Genomic DNA, 20,420 nt, shown 5'->3' with positions numbered 1-20,420 from the left:
GGAAAATTACCCTTACTCCTCCAGCTGTGAACAAGAGGACTCAATTTGCAATAGGTTCAACTCTCGTATATAGCTTAAGAAATACATACTTGCCTTTAATTTAGGCAGTGAAGACATGAAGAGATGAAAAGGACGATTCTTGTATCGTGATACTTCAATTACAATAACAAAAACCCAAGCACAGTCACATGTAACGATGGAAGTTAACATGAGACACGAAACTTTCCATACGAAATCACTGTACTTCAGTTTCAGTGTCAAACCGTCATTTTGTTGATAACTTTATTTTTTTTCAGCCTCGTTAGGCAGATTAATTCTAACTAACTAACTCTCTAGCCTTCTTAAAGCCGAAGGTTTATGGCTGCAGCAACACTGTTCCAATCCTGAGCAAGATCAATCCAATCTTTTACATCCTTACCGATTTCTTTTAGGTCCATCTCAACGTTATCCCTCCATCTTCGTCTTGGCCTTCCTACACATCAGGTTCTCCAACAAGAATCCTATAAACTCGCCTTTCCTCTCCCATTCGTGCCACATGGCCTGCGCACCTAAGTCTTCTTGATTTAATTATTCTAATAATATCTGGAGAGGAATATAAATTACACACTCACCTGTCTCCTCATTCCTTTTAGGTCCAAATATTTTTCTAAGGATTTTTTTTCAAATACTCCCTTACAAGGGACCAAGTTTCGCAACCATCTAATGCTACAGGCAAAATTACCGTTTTGTATATTTTAACATATGTAGCTATTCAGGTTAGTTCAATTGCCTGACATTGCAAGAAGGAAATATGGCGTCACCAACAAAACGTTGTGGCTCTAATTGAGGCATAAATTGAAATTTTAATTAATAGTTTGTTTTTCTGATAATGATGTCTGCAACATAATCAATTTCGAAGCAATTGTAAATTGCCACCGATGTTAAATTGCCGTGATAGGGACTTGCCCCATTAATTACAACTGTAAAGAGGAGACCATTGGTCAATGTTCAATCGGGAAGACTATTGGAAGAAAGTTATGATATGAAGATTATGGCAGTATTATTCTCCACTGTTCATATAGGCTTCATGAAATGTCAAGATATTTTGAATGTCATCGGAATATAACTTTTGCACAGTATTGTTGTATATACGTACTAGCTTTGATTGCACCTTTGTTGTAAACACATCCACATGTAAATTACAAGAACGTAAATCCTCTACATTTCGTTGCTTCGGTATGGCAACTGTTCACACCGCAAACAAAGCAAACAATAACCAACGTTTATCTTTGTCAAAACACACACAGAAAAACACTCACTGTCATAGTCTTTCTAGTATTCGTAATATGAACTAACATATGATGTATTAAATATTTATGAGCCATTAGATGTAGTTCAGGAACGTAACCACTTTGGATAAACATAGGAAATATTCTTGCATCGAAATCCATTATAATGCAGATAATGGGGTCACAATTCTTCACCATGCAGAAGACATAGCAGAAGTAACATTGCAGGTTTCATCGATAACTGAACTCCGAGCCGCGCACGCTTCGTATTTCACCACTTAAGATGACTGAAGTACATCTTGAAACTCGCCTGATTAGGTTTTTGTCGGGTTATCGACCAGGTGAGCTCTGGTGAAGGTTCCGAATTTTTCGGGTGAAAACGTCACTTCATTCCCTGAAGATAAGAATGACGTTAGCTCTCGAGAGCTCTGTATTTTCAACAGAACTCACCTGGTCTATAAGCCGAGAGAACCTCTTTAACATTACGACGATTGATATAGAATTGTTCTTAGCATTGCGTCAGCTTAAATTAGAATATTTAAACTGTAATATTAACGGCAACACTAAGCTGATGGAAGAAACAATTGAAAACGATAACAGGCTACCAGTACAGTACCCACTTACTTCACTGCATGTTACACGTAGAGGACAATAAGACCATTATTGAACGGGCAACGTTCAACCTCACTTGTCACTTATTAACACCACTACATCAATATACCCGTAGTTCTTGTAGAAAAGCATTTGTTTTGATTCTCACAAATTAGTTATTAAATTATACCTCCTGTAAAAAGTGTAGTGTAGTGTATAATAGTGCAGAGAGAAAGTATTCAAATGCTCAGGAATGACGTACGTTAACACTCCTCTAGTTTCAAGGCGAAATTGAACAATAGCAACTTTGATACCTTGTAACAACACGATTGCTGAATGATCAACACAAAGTATGAAAGACTTCTACAGGCAAAGTATCTGAAATGTTACAACCTTTTGAAGTACGCACTAAATGACGGCCATTTCTGGTACTACCACCGAGGTAAATTGTCCTTTCCAACTTCAGTACTTGCAGTAAAATTATACTTTGTTTACAATGAGCATTTATTTACCTGATTTTCCATTTTACCATTACGGTCCATTCAAAGTCCACATACCTACTGCTGCTGCAGAATAAACCGCGTGTTATTTGAAGAATTTAATACTAAATTTATGTGCAATAAGCTTAAAATCAAACGTAACAAGACCTATTTGCATTGTGCTTTTTTAAAAATGCCCTTTCAAAAACTTCTTTTGTGAAAACTCCCAAAGAACCCTAAAGAAATTGGCAGTAAAAGACGTATTACTGAACATAAACTATTCAGAGACTACTAAAGGTTTAAACGCTTTCTTTATTAATTCTTTGAAGAAGTATTGCTTGAAAACAAGTCAATGGGATTTCTGTAATGTATACATTTTTCTGTGCTAAAGCTAGCACGAAGATGTCACATTTTTTACAACCATGTTCAGGATGTATAAGCGAAGTAGTGTAAACAGGTTTTGTACAATGCAGCCAGTTTATGGCCCAATAAAAGAAATGACAGTGGACACAAAAGGTTCAACATGGGAACTTTACGATCTGGAAGTAATGTTTCAGCTATTGTTCTTCAAGTAGATTTTCATTAAAATAAACTCAAGTGTTGCATGACAAGGTTACACATGGCCATCACTGAATGACCTAAGTAAAGACAACGTCGTCTCATATCCTTTCTTTGTCAGTGTGATAGCAGGGCACTAACATGAAGCAAACATGGATGCGTTGCTTCTTGGCTCTCTCGCAGGTAAGGGATCAGTGCTTTATTGTACATAAGCTGCTTTAATAGGAAATTGTATGGGTGCTAAGGTTCATTACAAACGAAGCGAAGTACGAAATAAGCGCAGGTGAGTAAAGAAACAACAAAGTATCAAGGTGTAACAATGTTTTAAGTATGGTGTAAAGCTGTGCAGAAGAACCATAATGAAAACATGTATGTTTTCCATCATTGGTGGTCAATTCATAGCCTTTTTTACGCAGTGGCTGCTGATATGAGCTTACTCTACATCACGTGAGCTATCGTTTTGAACATATTGATTGAACTAAAGTGTGCCTTCAACTTCCAAGCAACAACTAACTGATTTGGTACTTGTGCACAAAGGTAAATATGAGTCAGACTTGTTACTCTAATATTGGCGGATGGAATTAGCTGTTTGTAAGTGCCATAGTTACGAAAACAAGACTAAATCTTTTAATACAACGTTGGGCATTGCCCATATTTGAAATTACCATCTTCTGAAGTTTAATATATTCTAAAATACAAGAATATCAAAACCTGTGTAATGCAAATAGTTGCCGATGACAATAATGTGCCTCAATGTATTGTTGTCGCATTTTATCAGTCACGGGAATGGAAGTATTCTGGCTACAGGGTGTATACCAAAATAACAAATCCCAAATTCTTGACTTTCTCTTGAACTTTCCTTCCTTTTTCTTGATCTTCGTTTCCTTTTTCTTAACATTTATTTAATCGCCCCCTACTTAGGTATAGTTGCAAAATTAGGAAAATAGATAGTATTTGCATTCAATGAACAACCCCTACCACAAGGAAAACTGAAGCTGTACTTTAACAAGAGATTTAGACTTGCTTTAATTATTAATATATGTAAAAATGAATGCTTCAGACTTCATCCTGGATGGCCACATTACTTTATTTAATATTTTTACAAAACTTCACACACATAAAAATGCAATTCTTAAGAAACAAGGTGAACAAATCTTAACCACAACTCAATACAATTTTAGATTTCCAAATAATCAATTTTAACAAATCCTAGTGCAGGTATGTAAGAATGTAAATTCACTATAATGTAAAAAATAGCAAAAATTCTTGAGAACCAGCATTATTTCTTGACTTTTTTTACTTTCTTGACTTTTTCCTTGACTGGTAGACACCTTGGGCTACCAAAATCTTACTAAACATAGCTATATGTCGAAGTCCCTCAACGGACCGTACATTTAAAAAAAAATCTCTGGCGTTCCATGTCAGTAATGTAAGCTGAGATAGACTAACTAGGACTTGACCTACTACTTAAATTTGATCCGCTGAAATGTCCACACACCAGAAATCGAACCCAGAGTCTCTTAATTACAAGGCGCTGAGGCCCGATATAATCAGGAATACAGAAATTAACCCTTTAGATAATTTCATGAAACATATTCAAAGTTTGTTGTAAAAATTATCATATAATGCCAGCAGCAAAAGTGGGTTGTAATCGAAATGAAATCGTACTTTCACAATTGTTGAGCATTAAATCGTACAATTAATGGATAAAGCATATAGTCTGGGTTTCATTACATAGCTTTCTTGCAAACAATACACTACGGAGTTTTATTTTTATTTCCTCTCGTCAAACCGAATAGAACCTGGCTATAAATGTATGATGCAATATTAATCAGCATGTCACCGCTTATTGTAACAGAACAATTCCTAGTTCAAGGCATTAACCTTCGATTCTTTGATAATTATATTACAAAATTGCAACGTCCGAAACTGCAAATAATATATCTGTTGGAATTCCTACGCATCCAATGATCTTCTTTATCGCAGTCTTAGCATTTAACAAACATCTGCATATCCGCATAATTGAACCAAACAATGCGCACTTCGTTCAGCAGAGGCGCCATGCATGAGTTGTAGAACGTGCTCGGACACTAAGTGCGGTCTGCAAGAAGGAACTATCGTTAGATAGTTTATAGCCGCATTGAAATCGCGGAAAACTGCTCGATAGTATTCAGAATCGACAAAGACTAATTCTGCATGGCCTCTGTGATGTCGTGTCTTTCCCTTGAAGCATGGGCATCTGCAGAAAATTCCGTATGGCGGGAGGGATCGAAATCTAAAAGCTGTCCTTTAAATGTGGATATATTGAAGTCATGTAAAGAATATATATTCAAATATACGACTTATTTGAAAAAAAAATCAACAAGATATTAGCTTGGCATGTCTTAATAAGTTTCATAGTAATGTAAATTCATTTTAAGTAGCAAAGTTTCGATCAAGATCAAATGCTTTGGACATTACGTATCGTCTCGTTTTGACGTTACAGAGATCTATCTCGGTCTCGTCTCAACAAGTCTCGGAGGACCTTGTGTTCTCGTCTAGAATTTTAGAAGACCATCTGGAGAGAGAGGGGGAATGGTGGTTTAAATATAGTTTACCGAACACTCTGACAAAGTTCTGAAAATAATCTGTGTTGCTCTCTCGGTAAAAAACTGAAGAAATAACCTTCTGTGACATATATCGATGGGAGTATTTCAATCCGTCGTTTAGTTATTTTGCGTTTCTAAAAAATTGACGTTTTCGTTCTAATTAAATTTGAGGCGCATTTAGTGATACGTTTCAGACCCTTAAAAAAAACCTAAGAATAATAATTTTCATGATACCAAGTTAAAAATAAAATTGGCTGTGTAGGATCACAGAATAATTGAAATACGTAATTTATCTGATAATATGACATTTTCAATGCAATTATTTGTGCATAAAATGGTAAAAAATATAAGTTCTGCTTATGGTTTTGTAATTTGTATAATTTCAAAAGTAGTAAAATTTCGACAAATTCTTTTGTGACAATTGTGACAGTATTTAGTTTTAAAAAAATCCATTTGAAAATTTTGAAAGGGAGAAGGTTTGTGGTATACTCTTCTGAAGTATATTTACATCGTAACTCGAATGGACTACTTCCTTATTAAATTGTAACATTCTTTGCAGGCAGGCATTAGCTTTCAGCCTGGTTTCCTCAAACTAAACTTCATCTTATTCCATCGTTTCACACTTGTTTTAAACAATTGTTATCCCCTTGAAAGCTGTTTCAAAGAGCACAGATCAAGTGAACAAATACGTAGAGTTTACAGTGGTTTGAATTATTTTGCAAAGGAAGATAATGTTTATAAACAATACAAACTTGTGTGTTAAGCTATTAGAAAATAACAGCAGAAACTTGCGTCTGTCAAATCATTTGAGGGGGCTAAAAATTGGATTTACATATTCAGGAAGGCACTGTACCTCATCCAAAATTTGAGAAGTACCTACAGTCCACCCATGCCTGCGCCACCAGATCCTTGGGACGGCAACATTTCAACAAATAAGAGAGTTTATGTTGTAGTTATAGTACACGTTACAGCGTGTCAAATCAGAATGCTTGTATTTCAATTTCATTCTAAAATAAACATATTTGTACTGAAAAATATTTTCTGTATCACCAGATGATATTCCTCACTGATGCGACCCAGATCTCTATAATTGACAAGAATTCGAGTCCTTCTGGTCAACGGTCGACAGAACGTAAGTACGAAGCAACTAATATTACAAAAAAGAAAATAATAATTGCTATTAGTATGGTGAACTATACTACGTCCTTATGACAGAGGAAAAAGAGAGTGGGCGGAGCAAATCAGTGCGCGCCGCTGCAAATGGCTGGCAGACTCAGCTGCGTTTCCTCCTTCACGCGTTCACTGGCCGAGCACTCTCAAGTCACTACTTGCGCAGAGGACTTGTTTTCGTTCGCTTGCTACACAGACTCCTGGGATAGGGCATATGTATTTGTATTTCTTGTCATTTTCGCATAATTGATACGATAAGTATGAGTGACGATTAAAGGAAATTGATGGGCGAACCTGAGAACTTCGGCGTTAATGTCGAAAGTCAACCACTTGCTCAATCATGTTTGAATGAGAATTGTTGCAAGAATCAAATTTAATCCATAGAATCAATTATGAAATATAAGATAATTAAATAGTTGAAGCTATTTCAAACAGATGTCACTGCATAAAGTTTGTAAAATACACAATCATTCCCATTTTACTTCTACTTTAATAATTAAAATACCTACAAGTTACCTAGCTTTATTAATTCCGTATAAAGGGTGAGATTTGTTTATTATTTTGGACAGATAAAATCAGCTAATTTAAATATATTTCACAACAGAGAAGAGTATAAGCTTGCATGTAAAATAGACTACCTTGTTTCCAAACATTTGTGTATTGGAAGTCATGTAATACTTTGAATTTGTTATGTTTTAAAAGACTGTCATTGAACACAACATGAAGATTCCCTGAGGCGAAAGACGATATTTTGGGGACGATTCTAGGCTTTCGGTGTTAAAAGTGAAGAAGATCCTGAAGATAAAACTAAAGTAAGCTCTCCAAAACTCACCTGCTCCATATAATTTGAGTTCACTTGTTCATCAAACCATGCAAGTAAAATATTCTTTACGCATGCAAGAATATCACCAAAATAAATCTTGAAATATCAATTATTCTGCTTTGTCGTGTTCCTAAAGTTCGCCAATTCTGCTAAGTTCACTCGCGCGTTGCGCACCACTTACTATGAGCACAGAACGAAGTAAAAATTTCCACATCCTGCTTATTGGAACTTCCAATGATCGTGATGCCGAGAGTAAAGGCAAAGGAATGTCCAAGCCTGAATTTAAACTTGTTGTTAACGTTGATGGAAGTTGTGGTGATTTGATTCTTGTTATTTAGCGTCGATTTTCAGCTAATTTTGGCTCGTCGCGACGGTGAGGATGAGATGAAGATGAAATCGAACTCGCAAAGAACTGACAAGTAACACCCTGACCTGGAATCGAACCTGGGACACGCTGGTGTGGTAGCGGTCTGTACTAAAAGCTCCGCTACGAAGGAGCGTACAGTACAGGTTTTCCTTCAAGGATATTCTACAAAGAGCAAAATTTCCGATTTGAAATCGTGATTTCTCAGGAAGCGTTAATGGAAACTACCTTCTCATGCTTTGAAATGCATTCAATCTTGTCACACGTTTCCACCTTGTATCTTCCTTCTCATGGAACAATAGATCCTTAACTAAAGAGTGCTACAGTGTAAGCACCATAAAAAGAGAAGAGCGCGTTGAATTTTTCCTCCGCTACGGTTGAAGAGCTGTGATCATGTAAAGCCACCGGCAAAAAAAATGCGACACGTAGATCATGAAACACTCGCTTCCTACACGGTGTTATGTGAGTGTTGCCTTCCTCTACGGCGATAACTGAACTGAAGATTTGCTACTGTAGCGTAAGAGTTAGATAACACATACGATGTGCTTAGAATTAAAACTTCCATAGGCTATGTAGACCATGGGGAAGCGAGTGATGACGGAAAAAATAGTGCAAATATTGGCCACCAGGTGGAATGCGGGCAGTGGCAGTTGATGTTGATTCTTGCCAAATTTGAAGAGGCATAATCGAACGTTCTGTACGCTAGAACAATAAAGACACAAACAGAACCACTTTTTGTTATTTGCAAGAGAGGAAATAGGCTTACGACGAAATAATAACACCATGTAAAGTTTAAAATAGTAGTTATATGATTCTCTATAACAGTCACTATGTGGTGCCCAACTCAGCAGCCTTCTTCGGACATTCTTGCATGACATACTGGCCTATAAAAACTGCAATACATGGCGTACGCACAGAGGGTGCTGAAGGGCCTACAGCCCGCTCCGAAATTTTGCAAATTAAACATTTTCAAATAAAAACAGTGAAGAACTCGGCAAAAACCACAGTAAAAAATGCACACTCGTTAAATGACCCCCCCCCCCCCCGATTGCAATTTTTGAGAGTGGAAAGTTTTTAATATACGAAATATCCCATTCTGTATGCCGCTGCCTAGAAAACAGCCATGCACTACACTCTGCCCCTGGAATTGTCTGGAGCGACCGAACGAAAGCAAGTCTCTGCGCAAGTAGTGACTAGAGGGGGCTCGACCAATGAACGCATGCGAGGAAACGGGATTGCGTGGAGGGGGAAAGCGACTGCAGCTCCCAGCTGTTTGTATCAGCGTGTACTGCTTCGCTCCTCCCACCTCCTTCCTAACCTTCTGCGCGAACTTGCTCCCCGGGGTAGAGTATAGCAACGTTTATAATTCCAGCCCCTCCCGAAGAAAATCCTGCGAACACCAGTACTACAACCTGTTGTATTATTTCACGCGCTTTACACTCCAGTACTCTTTTGCAAGAAATGTATTACTTTTCCATATTTCTCAATTCTTTTCATTTGTTTTCATTGAAGTCTGTTCCATTCTTCTACGCCTCTGTGTCACTTTTCGTTTTCTTTTCTTCAGTTTAACTATCACTGGACTACAACACCTGCCGCTATGGTTTCTCCTATTGGTGGAGACGCAAAACAAGCACTAGTCACAAAATACGAGTAAGACTTTAGTTCGGGTCAGAGTGGAAAGTGCTTTTCTCCCATGCTTCAAATGATGAATCTTTTCTACCCATATTCTGTATACTTGTCATAGGCGCCGACTCCATGGGGCTTAGAGGCGCTCGAGCCCCCCCAATGTTAATGATGTGGGGGCAGAGCCCCCCAAATAATTTTGCTTAAGAGGATCTAATGTATTATTTTTCTTCTCTTGTAAAGTTTACTCTGAATTGTGGCACATGAACTTAACTTTAAATACACATTTGAAATGTTCTAGACCATCAACTTTGGGGGGCTGAGACCGCTAAACCATCAACTTTGGGGGTGCTATGACCGGAGACAGCAAAACACATGACTTATTACTATATACTAAGTATATAATTATTATTTACTATTATACATATATTAATTACAGCCATAATGAATTTAGCCAACGACTTGTTAAAGACTGTTTGGGATGAGCCAGAATGTTGATGAGCCAGAACTGCCCCGGCAACGTCACGTCCCTAAGAGACTTGAAAATCCTGATGCTGCCAAACACCACAAGTTCTACACTCCAAAATAGTATTATAAATCAATATACACTAACGTGTGACACAGCAAAATCATGTGTTAAACAAGGACATGGATCTACAGGACTACAAAAAATAACAGCCGTAGAGAAAGAATGCATCTCAACTGTGAACAGTTGCACAACAAACTTTCAGCAAACGCGAGAATTCTTTCACCAAGATTTGGATGCCGATAGGCTCTCCTTACACATGTCCATGCTTGGTGATATCGCCAAACAGAAGAAAGTGTTTCTAACTACCATACGTGACATGAGGAAGTTTCTTTTGGAAGACAGTATCCTCCAGGAGCTTCTGCCTGAAGTTGCCAAATTCATAATGGTCCTCCGCGCTGTGCCAGTGACGACAGCCACAGCCGAAAGGTCATTCAGTGCTATTCGCCGACTAAAGACATATTTGAGATCTACAATGAGGCAGAAGAGACTAAGCAGATTAGCGGTACTCCACATACATCAAACTGTGCTTGATAATTTGGACCTCAGACCGCTCGTTAATGAGTTCATAAAAAAATAACCCACTGCGTAGAGCAACTTTGCTTTATTTTTAAATCATGTTTACATGTTTTTGTTGCGTATGTCACTTTATATCTTAGTGTACATACTATTTTTCTATTATTGCAAAATTAAATTTAAAAAGTAAAATATTGTAGCAAGAACAAAAAAGTAAAACTATTTCCCTGCGATTTGTGTTAGCATTTATGTAAATAATTAAATAAAACTGTTAAATATTGTAAATATTCGTTATTTTATGGGTACGTCAACACTAAGGTCATTTACTACCCATCACATGTCTGTTGCGGACATTAAAACACACCCATGCTCTCTCCGGGATTCGAACCCGAGACCTCTGGATCAAAACGAGTCGAGTCGACCACCCAACACGCTCGGCTACCGAGGCCGGGATAAAACTGTTAGGTTGGTCTCTTAATGTAAATAGATACTTTTCAAGAAAAATGTTAATTGTTATCTAAAAAACAAATGAACAGACACAGAAGACATGAAGGGACTTTGAAACATTTTCTAAACGTTTTTCATGTTACATTTCATTTGCATGAGGAATATACTAGCTGCTTAAAAACTGCTATACGAAGACGTAATTTTTATTTTTAAAAAAGGGAGAGGGTGAGTCATTCATTCATTTATTTCAGTGATCAGAGCCCCCCCAATAATTTTGACAAGTCGGCGCCCCTGATACTTGTTTGTGGCAAGCAAGGCGTATTCCACTCACTGCTAGTTCTATCCTGCGATCAGAGATGACGCTGCCTATCAGATATCAGCATTATATCTGTTTCGGCTGCGAAATGGGATATACCGCTTTTCCATCAGCGTCTTCAATTGTCTTTCTTCTTGACTTGAGAAACTCGGTGACATTTTTACCATAATCTTTACAAGAGATCATTGGTTTCCAATCTGCTATCGTGGTTTACGATCAAAGTCATAATATCTACCACTTGAATAATACATTCTGCAATATTCTTGGTGTGTTTTGAAACTTTGTTGTAAGTTATGACTCTCTGTTGCTGTCTGTGATGTATATACATATACAATATAAATTATTTTATCGAAAAGACACATCGCACTAATTTTTATTCTTCATACCTATGTGATAAATATGATGAACAGAAAAGTTGTAGTTATCACTTCTCTTTCAAAATGACTATCTCCATTCCAAACTATATGAAAACCTGTCATTTCTGTCGTACAGATATGCAACATATTCCGAAACGAAAGCACAGAAATATATCATTGGTTTTGTTTGAAAATATATAGTATGCAAGAGTTGAGTCTTGGACTTTCTACACCCTGTCCCGGTAAACTTTGGAGCAAGCGAAGGAAAACAAGTCCTCTTCGCAAGTAGTGACTTGAGAGTGTTCGAGCAATGAACACGTGAGTGTATTGAAGGGAAAACGTGGTTGCAGCTACCGTATCATACCCTTAGGTATGAGGGATCTTAATGGGAATGTAGCTCACTCGATCATTTATCCTTGATGGTAGAGCAAGCTGCTCATTGTGAGCTCGATGGTAAGGAGCTAGAGGTACTAAAGTAATAAGATACACTAACCAAGAACTAGAAGTAACTAGAAATGGCAAACAGTTAACACTTTGATTATAAAACCTTCGAACCTGAATCATACATGGTAGAGTAGGCTAATTGCCTGTCTAATGTGAAGTCTGATGATCAAGTTGAGATGAAGTTATAGAACGAAGTGTAAGCCTGTACTGAAGGCTTGCTTGTCAGGCTAAGTCAGTAACACTGACTTTCTTCGCAGACAAAATCGAAGAGCTGTTGACTATTCTCCAAGAATCCAAAGAGTGATCCCTCTACCTTTCCCTTCTGTCCCTGTTGCCAGTGGAGACTTCCTCCACGCTGATTAGTCAATTTTTTGACTTCCTATATCTTAGCAAAATTACAACCTGTTTACCTGTGAGCAGAACTCCAGGAAGTCTCTTTATATGATAATATATGAATACAGATGGAATGAATGATTAAACTAAAGAGAAATAAAGAATTTCCGATATACCTGCAATTATGAATAGCTATACTCATTACAGTAATACTAGTCATAAAATAATATAAATGTGAAAGAACAAAAAATATTAAAAATACAAATGTAATAAATATACATATATATAAGTAGAGAAATACTGAGGAAAAAATACAAATGTGAATGTTAACATAAGGTTGTCTTTAAATAGTAATAAAAATCCAATAGTTGCAGTTAAAGAATATAAGTGTTTTGTCATTTGTTGAGTGCCAGTTTAATTCTAGTATGTTCTGTTGCTGTTCCTATAGAAGCATTTCTTTCAATTTAATTTTGAAACTCTTATTGACTTTTGATTATGTGTGTTGCCTAGCATTATACGGCGTTGGATGAAGTTGCCATTGAAAATTTGCTATGAAAATCCACTTATCGCCGTAAGGTTAGACAACACACACACACAACGCCTTGCAGGAAAAATAGTAGTTCAGGATCTAGATCTCCAATTTTTATTGCTGGTGACTGTACATTAGTAACAGTCACGTCCGTTCAATGGTACAATGTATTATCAAAGGCCACTATTAAATCATCAGCACAAGAACAATAATCTTATGCGCTGAACTGCTTTAACTCAACCGTCACAAGTGGCAAAAATGCCGATTGTGCAATTGCGAACGATCCAGGTTGAGTTCGTGTCTTGAACGGTATGAAATATCTTGATATATAACACTTTAATTTTACCTGCGACCTGTCGGCTCCAATAATAAAAACACAAATAGCATTGTACCTGATACACCTGGTACCTGTAAACATAAATGACAACTCGTACAAACGGTAAAAATATATGTATTGGAATCAAAAATTATTTACACAACGAACATAATACAGGTCCCCCTCACTCATTCTTTCATTCACGTCGCTCATTCATTCTCATGTGGTATCTCACATGAAAGATACACGTACAAGGTTCGTATTCATCAACGTACTCTTTCCTTTGTTGACATTGAATTAGGTCGTTAATCTGTGCTCCTGTGCTCAGTGCGTTCAAAACGCGCCAGCCCTCGAAAAACAATTATCAGAATGATAGGTCGGCGTCGTTGAACCTTTTGTTCACATGAACATACGCATCTATACCGCAAGTATGACAATTGCCAAATTTCTAGGACGGGGTATTACAACAAGCCTCTCTCGTCCTTTGAAAACAATTACACCTCTACAGAGTGATGCAATACTTAATTAGGCTCCAGCTGCCGGAATACTTCAATTAACCATCGGCGCCAGCAAAAATTACAATATCACTATACAATAGAGAATACCTCACTTGCACGACCTGAGCAATTTAACATACATATTCAACAAATAAAAGACTAAAGTGAACGGTCGACCTTCGACGAGTTATTGAAACGACTGGGCGGGTAGTAACACTACAATGGAGCACACTTTGACAAATTACATGAAAATTAACGTAATAAAAGGAGCTTTATCTTTAAATGCAGACAATTAAAAGATTATGGCTAAACATGGAACGACCAGTTTTTTAACAATTATTGAAATGCAAGACACGAAAGTTAGGTTTGGAATCCTGAGTCACGTTGAGAATCTCAAATCAATACGATTTTGCCTTTTGTGGTAGGGCGTCGACAGAAAACAATACATTCGCACGTGGATGTGAATCGACAGAAGTATACTATACCAGACTCTGCTACGTCGTCGGATGTCGCATCTTTCCTTGGTATGGTTAATCACACTTGGTTTTATTGTGACGAGAAACGTTCCTTCGGTGAGCAACCGCGGCGATGGGCGTTCGTCGGTCATGCTAGCCTCTTTCGTTCCTCGGGTAGCGCTCTTGACTTGTCGCTTTCACACGTTGTGCGTCCCTCAGGTTGTTCTCGGGCGCCTCTCTCTCCGGTCCACTGCATCCTCTGGCGGGCATCTCCCAAACGTCGGTTTGGAATCCTCTCTCTCGGGCGTCGGGGTGTCTCGCCGTCGTTACAGTTTGGCGTTGGATGTTCGGGCTGTAGCGTCGTGGTGGATGGAGTTTGGCGTCGGCGTTGGCTTCCATGGCATGGTACGTTAGTGTTGGCGTCGGCTGGTAGTGACAGCGGCGTTGGGACCTCGGGACGTCCCTCCTTCTCTTATCCGTCTAGCCGGCCATAGTTTTTGATAGTCCTCTTTTCACAAAACAAAGTAACTGCGTATGGTCTCACCGAACCACCGTCTCACTTCGACGTCCTCTAGTGATTGATGGAAGTACACGTATCGCGACTCACTGGTAGCCACACGCTGATGGACCTCGAGAAACACGAAGTCCACTGTAGATGGAGCTACAGCACAGAGGTGCACTCGCAACGAGATTCGCGACAAACTGTGTTGAAAATTCGGAGTCCCACAGTTTTACACCAGATTCGAAAATTTCAGTTTGAAAGACGTTAAGACGAGCGTCGCTTCTCTTCCAGGAGGGTACATTTATCTTGAGCCTATTGTGTTTCAACGCGGTCAAGACGTGTCTTCAAGCAGGTGCAGGAGGATTAAATCCTCGCCTCTTTGCCGTCAGGCTTGGGGTTTCGTAGGCGATCCATGAATCGCCTATTAAAAACCAATTCGCCCTTACGTCGTGGATACTCAGTTGATCTCAATGAAATTAAAATCCAGATATCATTTATACCGTGCCGCTTCGGTGGTCCAAATTTCGTGTAGATCCGCCGACGGGAAACGGAGATATTTCATAAGGTCGATATTCGTACAGGTGCAACGTAAAAAATGAACCTTGTTGACGATCATTGCCGTGATCCAGAACCTGTTCCCCAACTCTCGTTGTCTTGCTCGAATTTCATTTTCACAACAGATACTTATGAACTACCCAAATGGCAAAACCAAATATCTCGCCTTACAGCAATATCAGAAAATATTGAACAGTGATTTACACGTCATTGGATATTGTGACAACTTTATGTACCTTATTCTGGAACATAGGAAGTTCATTTCAAGGCGAATCGTAAGTAGAATACAACTATATGTTGTATATGATTGATTACGTAAAATACTCACACGCTATTTCTGCACCATGCTCTTGGCTTTCCACTTGTTTACTTAGCTTCATGCAGGTCAGTAGCCAGAATTGTATTTCGGGGCGCCATCTAAAGGCGAAAAAGTGGGGGTATAAGCCCTGAATTTTTCTCAGTACATTACAACTTATTATACAAGACGTTTAATCCTGCTGAGGAGGTAAACAAAATTACTACTATATAATATACACCATTTCCAACTAAACATTTGGATTTCTGGGGGGGGGGGGGTATTCAGCCCCCATGTGCCTGACTTCATGTAAAGTAATAATATGTTAATAATTACATTTTTCGTTATTTTTTCAGCTACTGGAGACTATGATTACAATGGACCATCATACCCTGACGGTAAGCAATAAACATATGAAAGGCGACACTCGCTTGCATGAACTCCCTATATTTATATCCAGGTACGAGTAATTATGAATTCGGGACCTAAATTTTCCATGATAAAAAACTATATATTTGACAAAGAGTCCGATACTACTTTGCTTTCGAGAATGCGCAGATGGAACTTTTCTGCACGAGCACATACACTCCTGTTTAGATAAAGTGGCACATACTTCAACGGACCAACCTTATAAAATGTGCCATTTTATGCAAACAGGCGTGTACAATCTTGCAACCAATCTTCTCTCACCTGGAACACGCATCTCCTTTCTTCTGTAGGTTTTCCTGATCTGACTCTCTTCCGAACACTGCTCAGTATTTTTCTCTTCTATCAGTAGTTCTGACTTCCGCAGTTCCAATCAGGTTCACTACGGCAGTGAGCGAATATTTCCCTCAAAAAAGTCTTTCCGAACACTTTCATGTTGCTAGGTTCAAGTAGAGCGACCACAAAGTAAAGAAACTTCGGTCAGAAGCCATCGCGCATCTTCCCCTCCATCCGTTCAACTCAGGCCATAAAGGTTATCGCCCAATGAGACGCCGGAAACACGTCACCCCGAACCTCCGAGTGGAAAATTCCGCGCGTCTTTCCGAGGGCAGTCCGCTCACGTACCGCGCCGAACCACGCTGCCGTGTGGAACATTTTCCATGCTCGGCTACAGCGGGACAGAGCATGACGCTTGCCGGAGCTAAACGAAGAGACGCGGAATTACACGAGGGTGCAGTTGTAGACGCGGTTCCACGGAAAATTTCCACCCTAGAAAGCTGCAGACTTCTGGCACGGAAATTCCTCGCTTCGGTTCCGCGTATTTCGCTGAAGTGGGCGTTACACCATTTGATTCCAATAGAAGACTGTTTCCGCGTTTCTCCGCGTCTCAGTAGGCGATATGATTTAAGGAAGCCACGCGAATCTGCGCAGGTTCTTTTGCGCGTGGTTTCACTATGCTTTCACAGAAGACAGACATTCCACTTATTAACTATGTGATTAAGAATCGTCGTATGAGAATCACAGCAACGTTAATCCAAAAATACGGTTTTCAGTTTCGTTTGAATGAACTCCTCTATTTGGAGTCAGACCGACGTATGTCCATTTCTAATACTTAGCAGTAAGGTAGAGTCGCATCTCCAATGTACTAATGGACGTCCGCACATTTTCCCCAAAAAAGTGTTGTTCCCTAAAAAAAACATTGCTTACATTTGAATTTATGATGTTCATGCAATAATTAACACACATTATTGTGGCTAAAATGAAATTATATCTGTGAAATGCATAATGTTTGGTTGACTGTCATTTTCCAGAGAGGGGGGGGGGCACGGCCCCCCTTTCCCCCCCTCCCTGACGCCCATGAATGTACTGACTCTTTTCAAGAGCCAGACCTAAGAATACATTACTTCCTATCTACAATGTTACGCGCCCACATAATTCACTAATTCAGTGTATGGTAATTATTAAAAATACTTCTGTTTTGTATGACAAGTTTGTAATGCTTTATAATGGTCATTTACTAACCTTAAGATTTCAGTTTTCGTTGCTAGGGGATGTGAAATATTGATTTTGATGGCTGATGTAAGTTAATTTAAAGTGAATGATTTAGCTAGTGTATAAAGAAGCAAGAATTATGGATCACAGAACGAATATACACGTACAGATATGTTACCAAGAGTTAAGAACAATATTCAAGAAAGCTGGGAGATATGGGTTAAACAAAATTTACGTATATGGGTCATTCATATAAAAATGTACTAAATTTAAACAATAAGACTCCGTGGTTTTATACATTTAATATACCCAAAAAGTTTTTAGTTTTAATACTAAGATTGAGATCAGGTTACATACGTTTAAATCACCATTTACATAAAATTAATTTAGTTAATTCACCTATGTGCAAGTGCAATCTAGATCAGGAAGATGCTCATCATGTTATATTTCAATGTCCACTTTATACCACTCAAAGGGAGATGTTATTCAAGAATCTAATAAAGAAAGGAATATCTCTCCCAACACCTTTATCCTCTTTAATATCGTCACCAAATGTAACAATTGTATTTATCATTTTTAGATTTTTTCATAATATTAATATTGACGTATAAAAAAGTGTTCCCCTGTGCATAGCACCACGCCATAGGGGGTGTGGGGGTAACGCCTCACACTTTCTTGATCCGGTCGTGAGTGGGGGTGATGTGATCAGTATCACGCCCCTGACCGCCTTTACCCCCCAGGGTTTCCCCCAGGTACCCATGTTATTCGACGCTGGGAAGGCGCCGGGGCCGCTTCCACCGTTAGAAAAGTTCCCGGATTTGAACCGGCCGGGGATCGAACCCGGGACCTTGAGCATGGTAGTCAGACGCGTTACCGACTGAGCCACCGCGGAGTGGTGGTACCTGTCAAGGAGACAACAAATGCAGGACGAGGGATTCCCCGCAGCAGCACCGAGGGGATGTCACACAGAGGCCGTGCGCCAGCAGGACAAACACAGCAACTACGGGCACAGGAGGTTATTGCTAATGAAAGGTGCACGTACAGATAGGACCACGTACCCCGTACTGAGGTTGTAACAAACGTCGTGATGGGGCCCAATCAGCCTCTTACAAATGAAGCCGGAGGCACATCGCTGGGTGGGAGCGGGCGAAAGGCTGCTGGAGTGTCGTACGAACCCCACCACTCCGTACGGTGGACGACACTAATGGACGAGGTCGGAATGTTTCCATCCCGATCACCAGGTCCACCGTTCCCAGACCTGACGCGACTGCTTGCTTCCGAGCGCAACCCCAGCCGAACAACTCGAGTCCCTCCTCGGCCGCAGCCTTCCGCTCCGAAACCAAGCGTGGCCTCACACCACCGCAGCCGCACACTGCCGCGTGGATGTGAGACCGGGCCGAGCAAGGCTGAACAGATAAACTGCGTGGGACAATCGTGTAATGAAGCTACGTGGGGGTATGCACGTCTGTTCAACTGCTGGCTTACCCCACATTGGTGTACACAGACACCACACGATCGTACGTAGTGCTCCCCGTCGGCTCGAGCAAGACGGACGAAGTACGTGTTGTGGGTGAATGGGGCAAGAATGAAGGACGCTACATGTGTTCCACGATGACAAGGCCCCAGAGTACATGGCCCCACCTGACGGCAGTGGTCAGGTAGTGAAGAGCACAGGCACGGGTGGCTCAGGAACATCAGCTGATTGTACCACAGCGCCGTGCGGACGTGTGGGCTGATTGGAAGTGCAGCGTCAGGGAGCGTGTCAGTGAAAGAGCCGGTGCGGTGGTGGTGTGCTTGACGTACGACAATTGAGTACGTTGTTTCGAAGCCGTTGTGACCAGTGTGTGTGTGTGTGCTACCTGTGCACTGCAGTACAATATTCCATAATTGGCACTGTCCTCACCGTACCATGGAACGTTACACATTTGTAGAACTGAGGGACATGCATTTTGTCTACGGCCTTGTAGATGGCAATGGCCGAGCAGCTGCACGCCTTTATTGCGGACGGTATCCGGAGAGGCGACAACCCGACAGCAGGTTGTTTTCGAACGTGCACCGTACCCTTGGTGAATCGGGTGTGTTACGTGCAGGCCATCATGTCGGTCACCCAGGACATGTGCGCACCGCGGCGGTCGAGGAGGACGTACTTCCTCGCGTGGACGACACACCGTCCACTAGCACCCGTAGCATTGCACGTGCAGTGGGAGTATCACAGACGACAGTGTGGCGTGTCCTTCATGATGATCTGCTGTATCCCTATCATCCACAGCGAGTCCACACGTTGCAGGCTGGGGATTACCCACGACGTGTGGAATTCTGTCAACGACTGTTGCAGTTTTGTACCGACGATCCCCGTTTTTGGCGCCATATGCTTTTCACGGACGAGGCAACATTCACCCGTGAGGGCATCTTCAATTCCCGAAACAGCCATGTGTGGGATTATGAAAATCAACATGCAGCAGTCGAGGTGCACCATCAGACCCAGTTTGCAGTGAATATCTGGGCAGGTATCATCGATGAACAGATTATCGGTCCATACCTGCTGCCACCACGTTTAAATGGCCGCCTCTATCGCACCTTTCTTGCATCAGTCCTTCCAGAGCTGCTAGAAGATGTACCCCTCAACGTGCGACATCGTATGTGGTTTCAATTGGATGGAGCGCCTGCACATTTTGATGGAACAGTGCGAACCCTTTTGCACCGTACCTACCCACAGCGCTGGATCGGCAGAGAGGGCCCCGTCCCCTGGCCCGCCCGTTCGCCTGACCTCACACCAATGGATTTCTTCTTGTGGGGCCATGTGAAAACACTCGTCTACGAGACCCCGGTGCCTGACAAGGAAACATTGGTAGCGCGGATACTTGCAGCATCGGCCGAGGTGTGTACCATGCCAGGGATTTTTGATAGGGTTCGCCAGAATTTCCTGCGACGCTGCAATGCCTGCATTGAATG

At 40.4% G+C, this 20,420-nt stretch overlaps 1 protein-coding gene across 6 annotated transcripts in view; it reads left to right on the top strand.

Moving 5' to 3' along the window:
- Window positions 1-2,924: 2,924 nt before the first annotated feature.
- The window catches only part of LOC145991202 (uncharacterized), a 72,171-nt gene continuing 54,675 nt past the window's right edge, over window positions 2,925-20,420 (top strand). For 4 of the 6 annotated variants that reach the window (XM_083127099.1, XM_083127100.1, XM_083127098.1 and 1 more), the window contains exons 1-3: window positions 2,925-3,079; window positions 6,538-6,616; window positions 15,908-15,949. In XM_083127099.1, the coding sequence (XP_082983225.1) occupies window positions 3,038-3,079; window positions 6,538-6,616; window positions 15,908-15,949 (163 nt within the window). In that variant the 5' untranslated portion in view covers window positions 2,925-3,037. Of the gene's footprint in view, window positions 3,080-3,323; window positions 3,434-6,537; window positions 6,617-15,907; window positions 15,950-20,420 lie in introns of those variants that run through there. The other 2 variants (XM_083127101.1, XM_083127102.1) reach the window with 2 other exon arrangements.

The sequence above is a fragment of the Lepisma saccharinum genome, chromosome 8, assembly GCF_977018435.1.
Source record: "Lepisma saccharinum chromosome 8, izLepSacc3.1, whole genome shotgun sequence".
NCBI lineage: Eukaryota > Metazoa > Arthropoda > Insecta > Zygentoma > Lepismatidae > Lepisma > Lepisma saccharinum.
The sequence above is the reverse complement of the archived record's forward strand: the minus strand, read 5'-3'. Positions and strand labels throughout refer to the sequence as shown.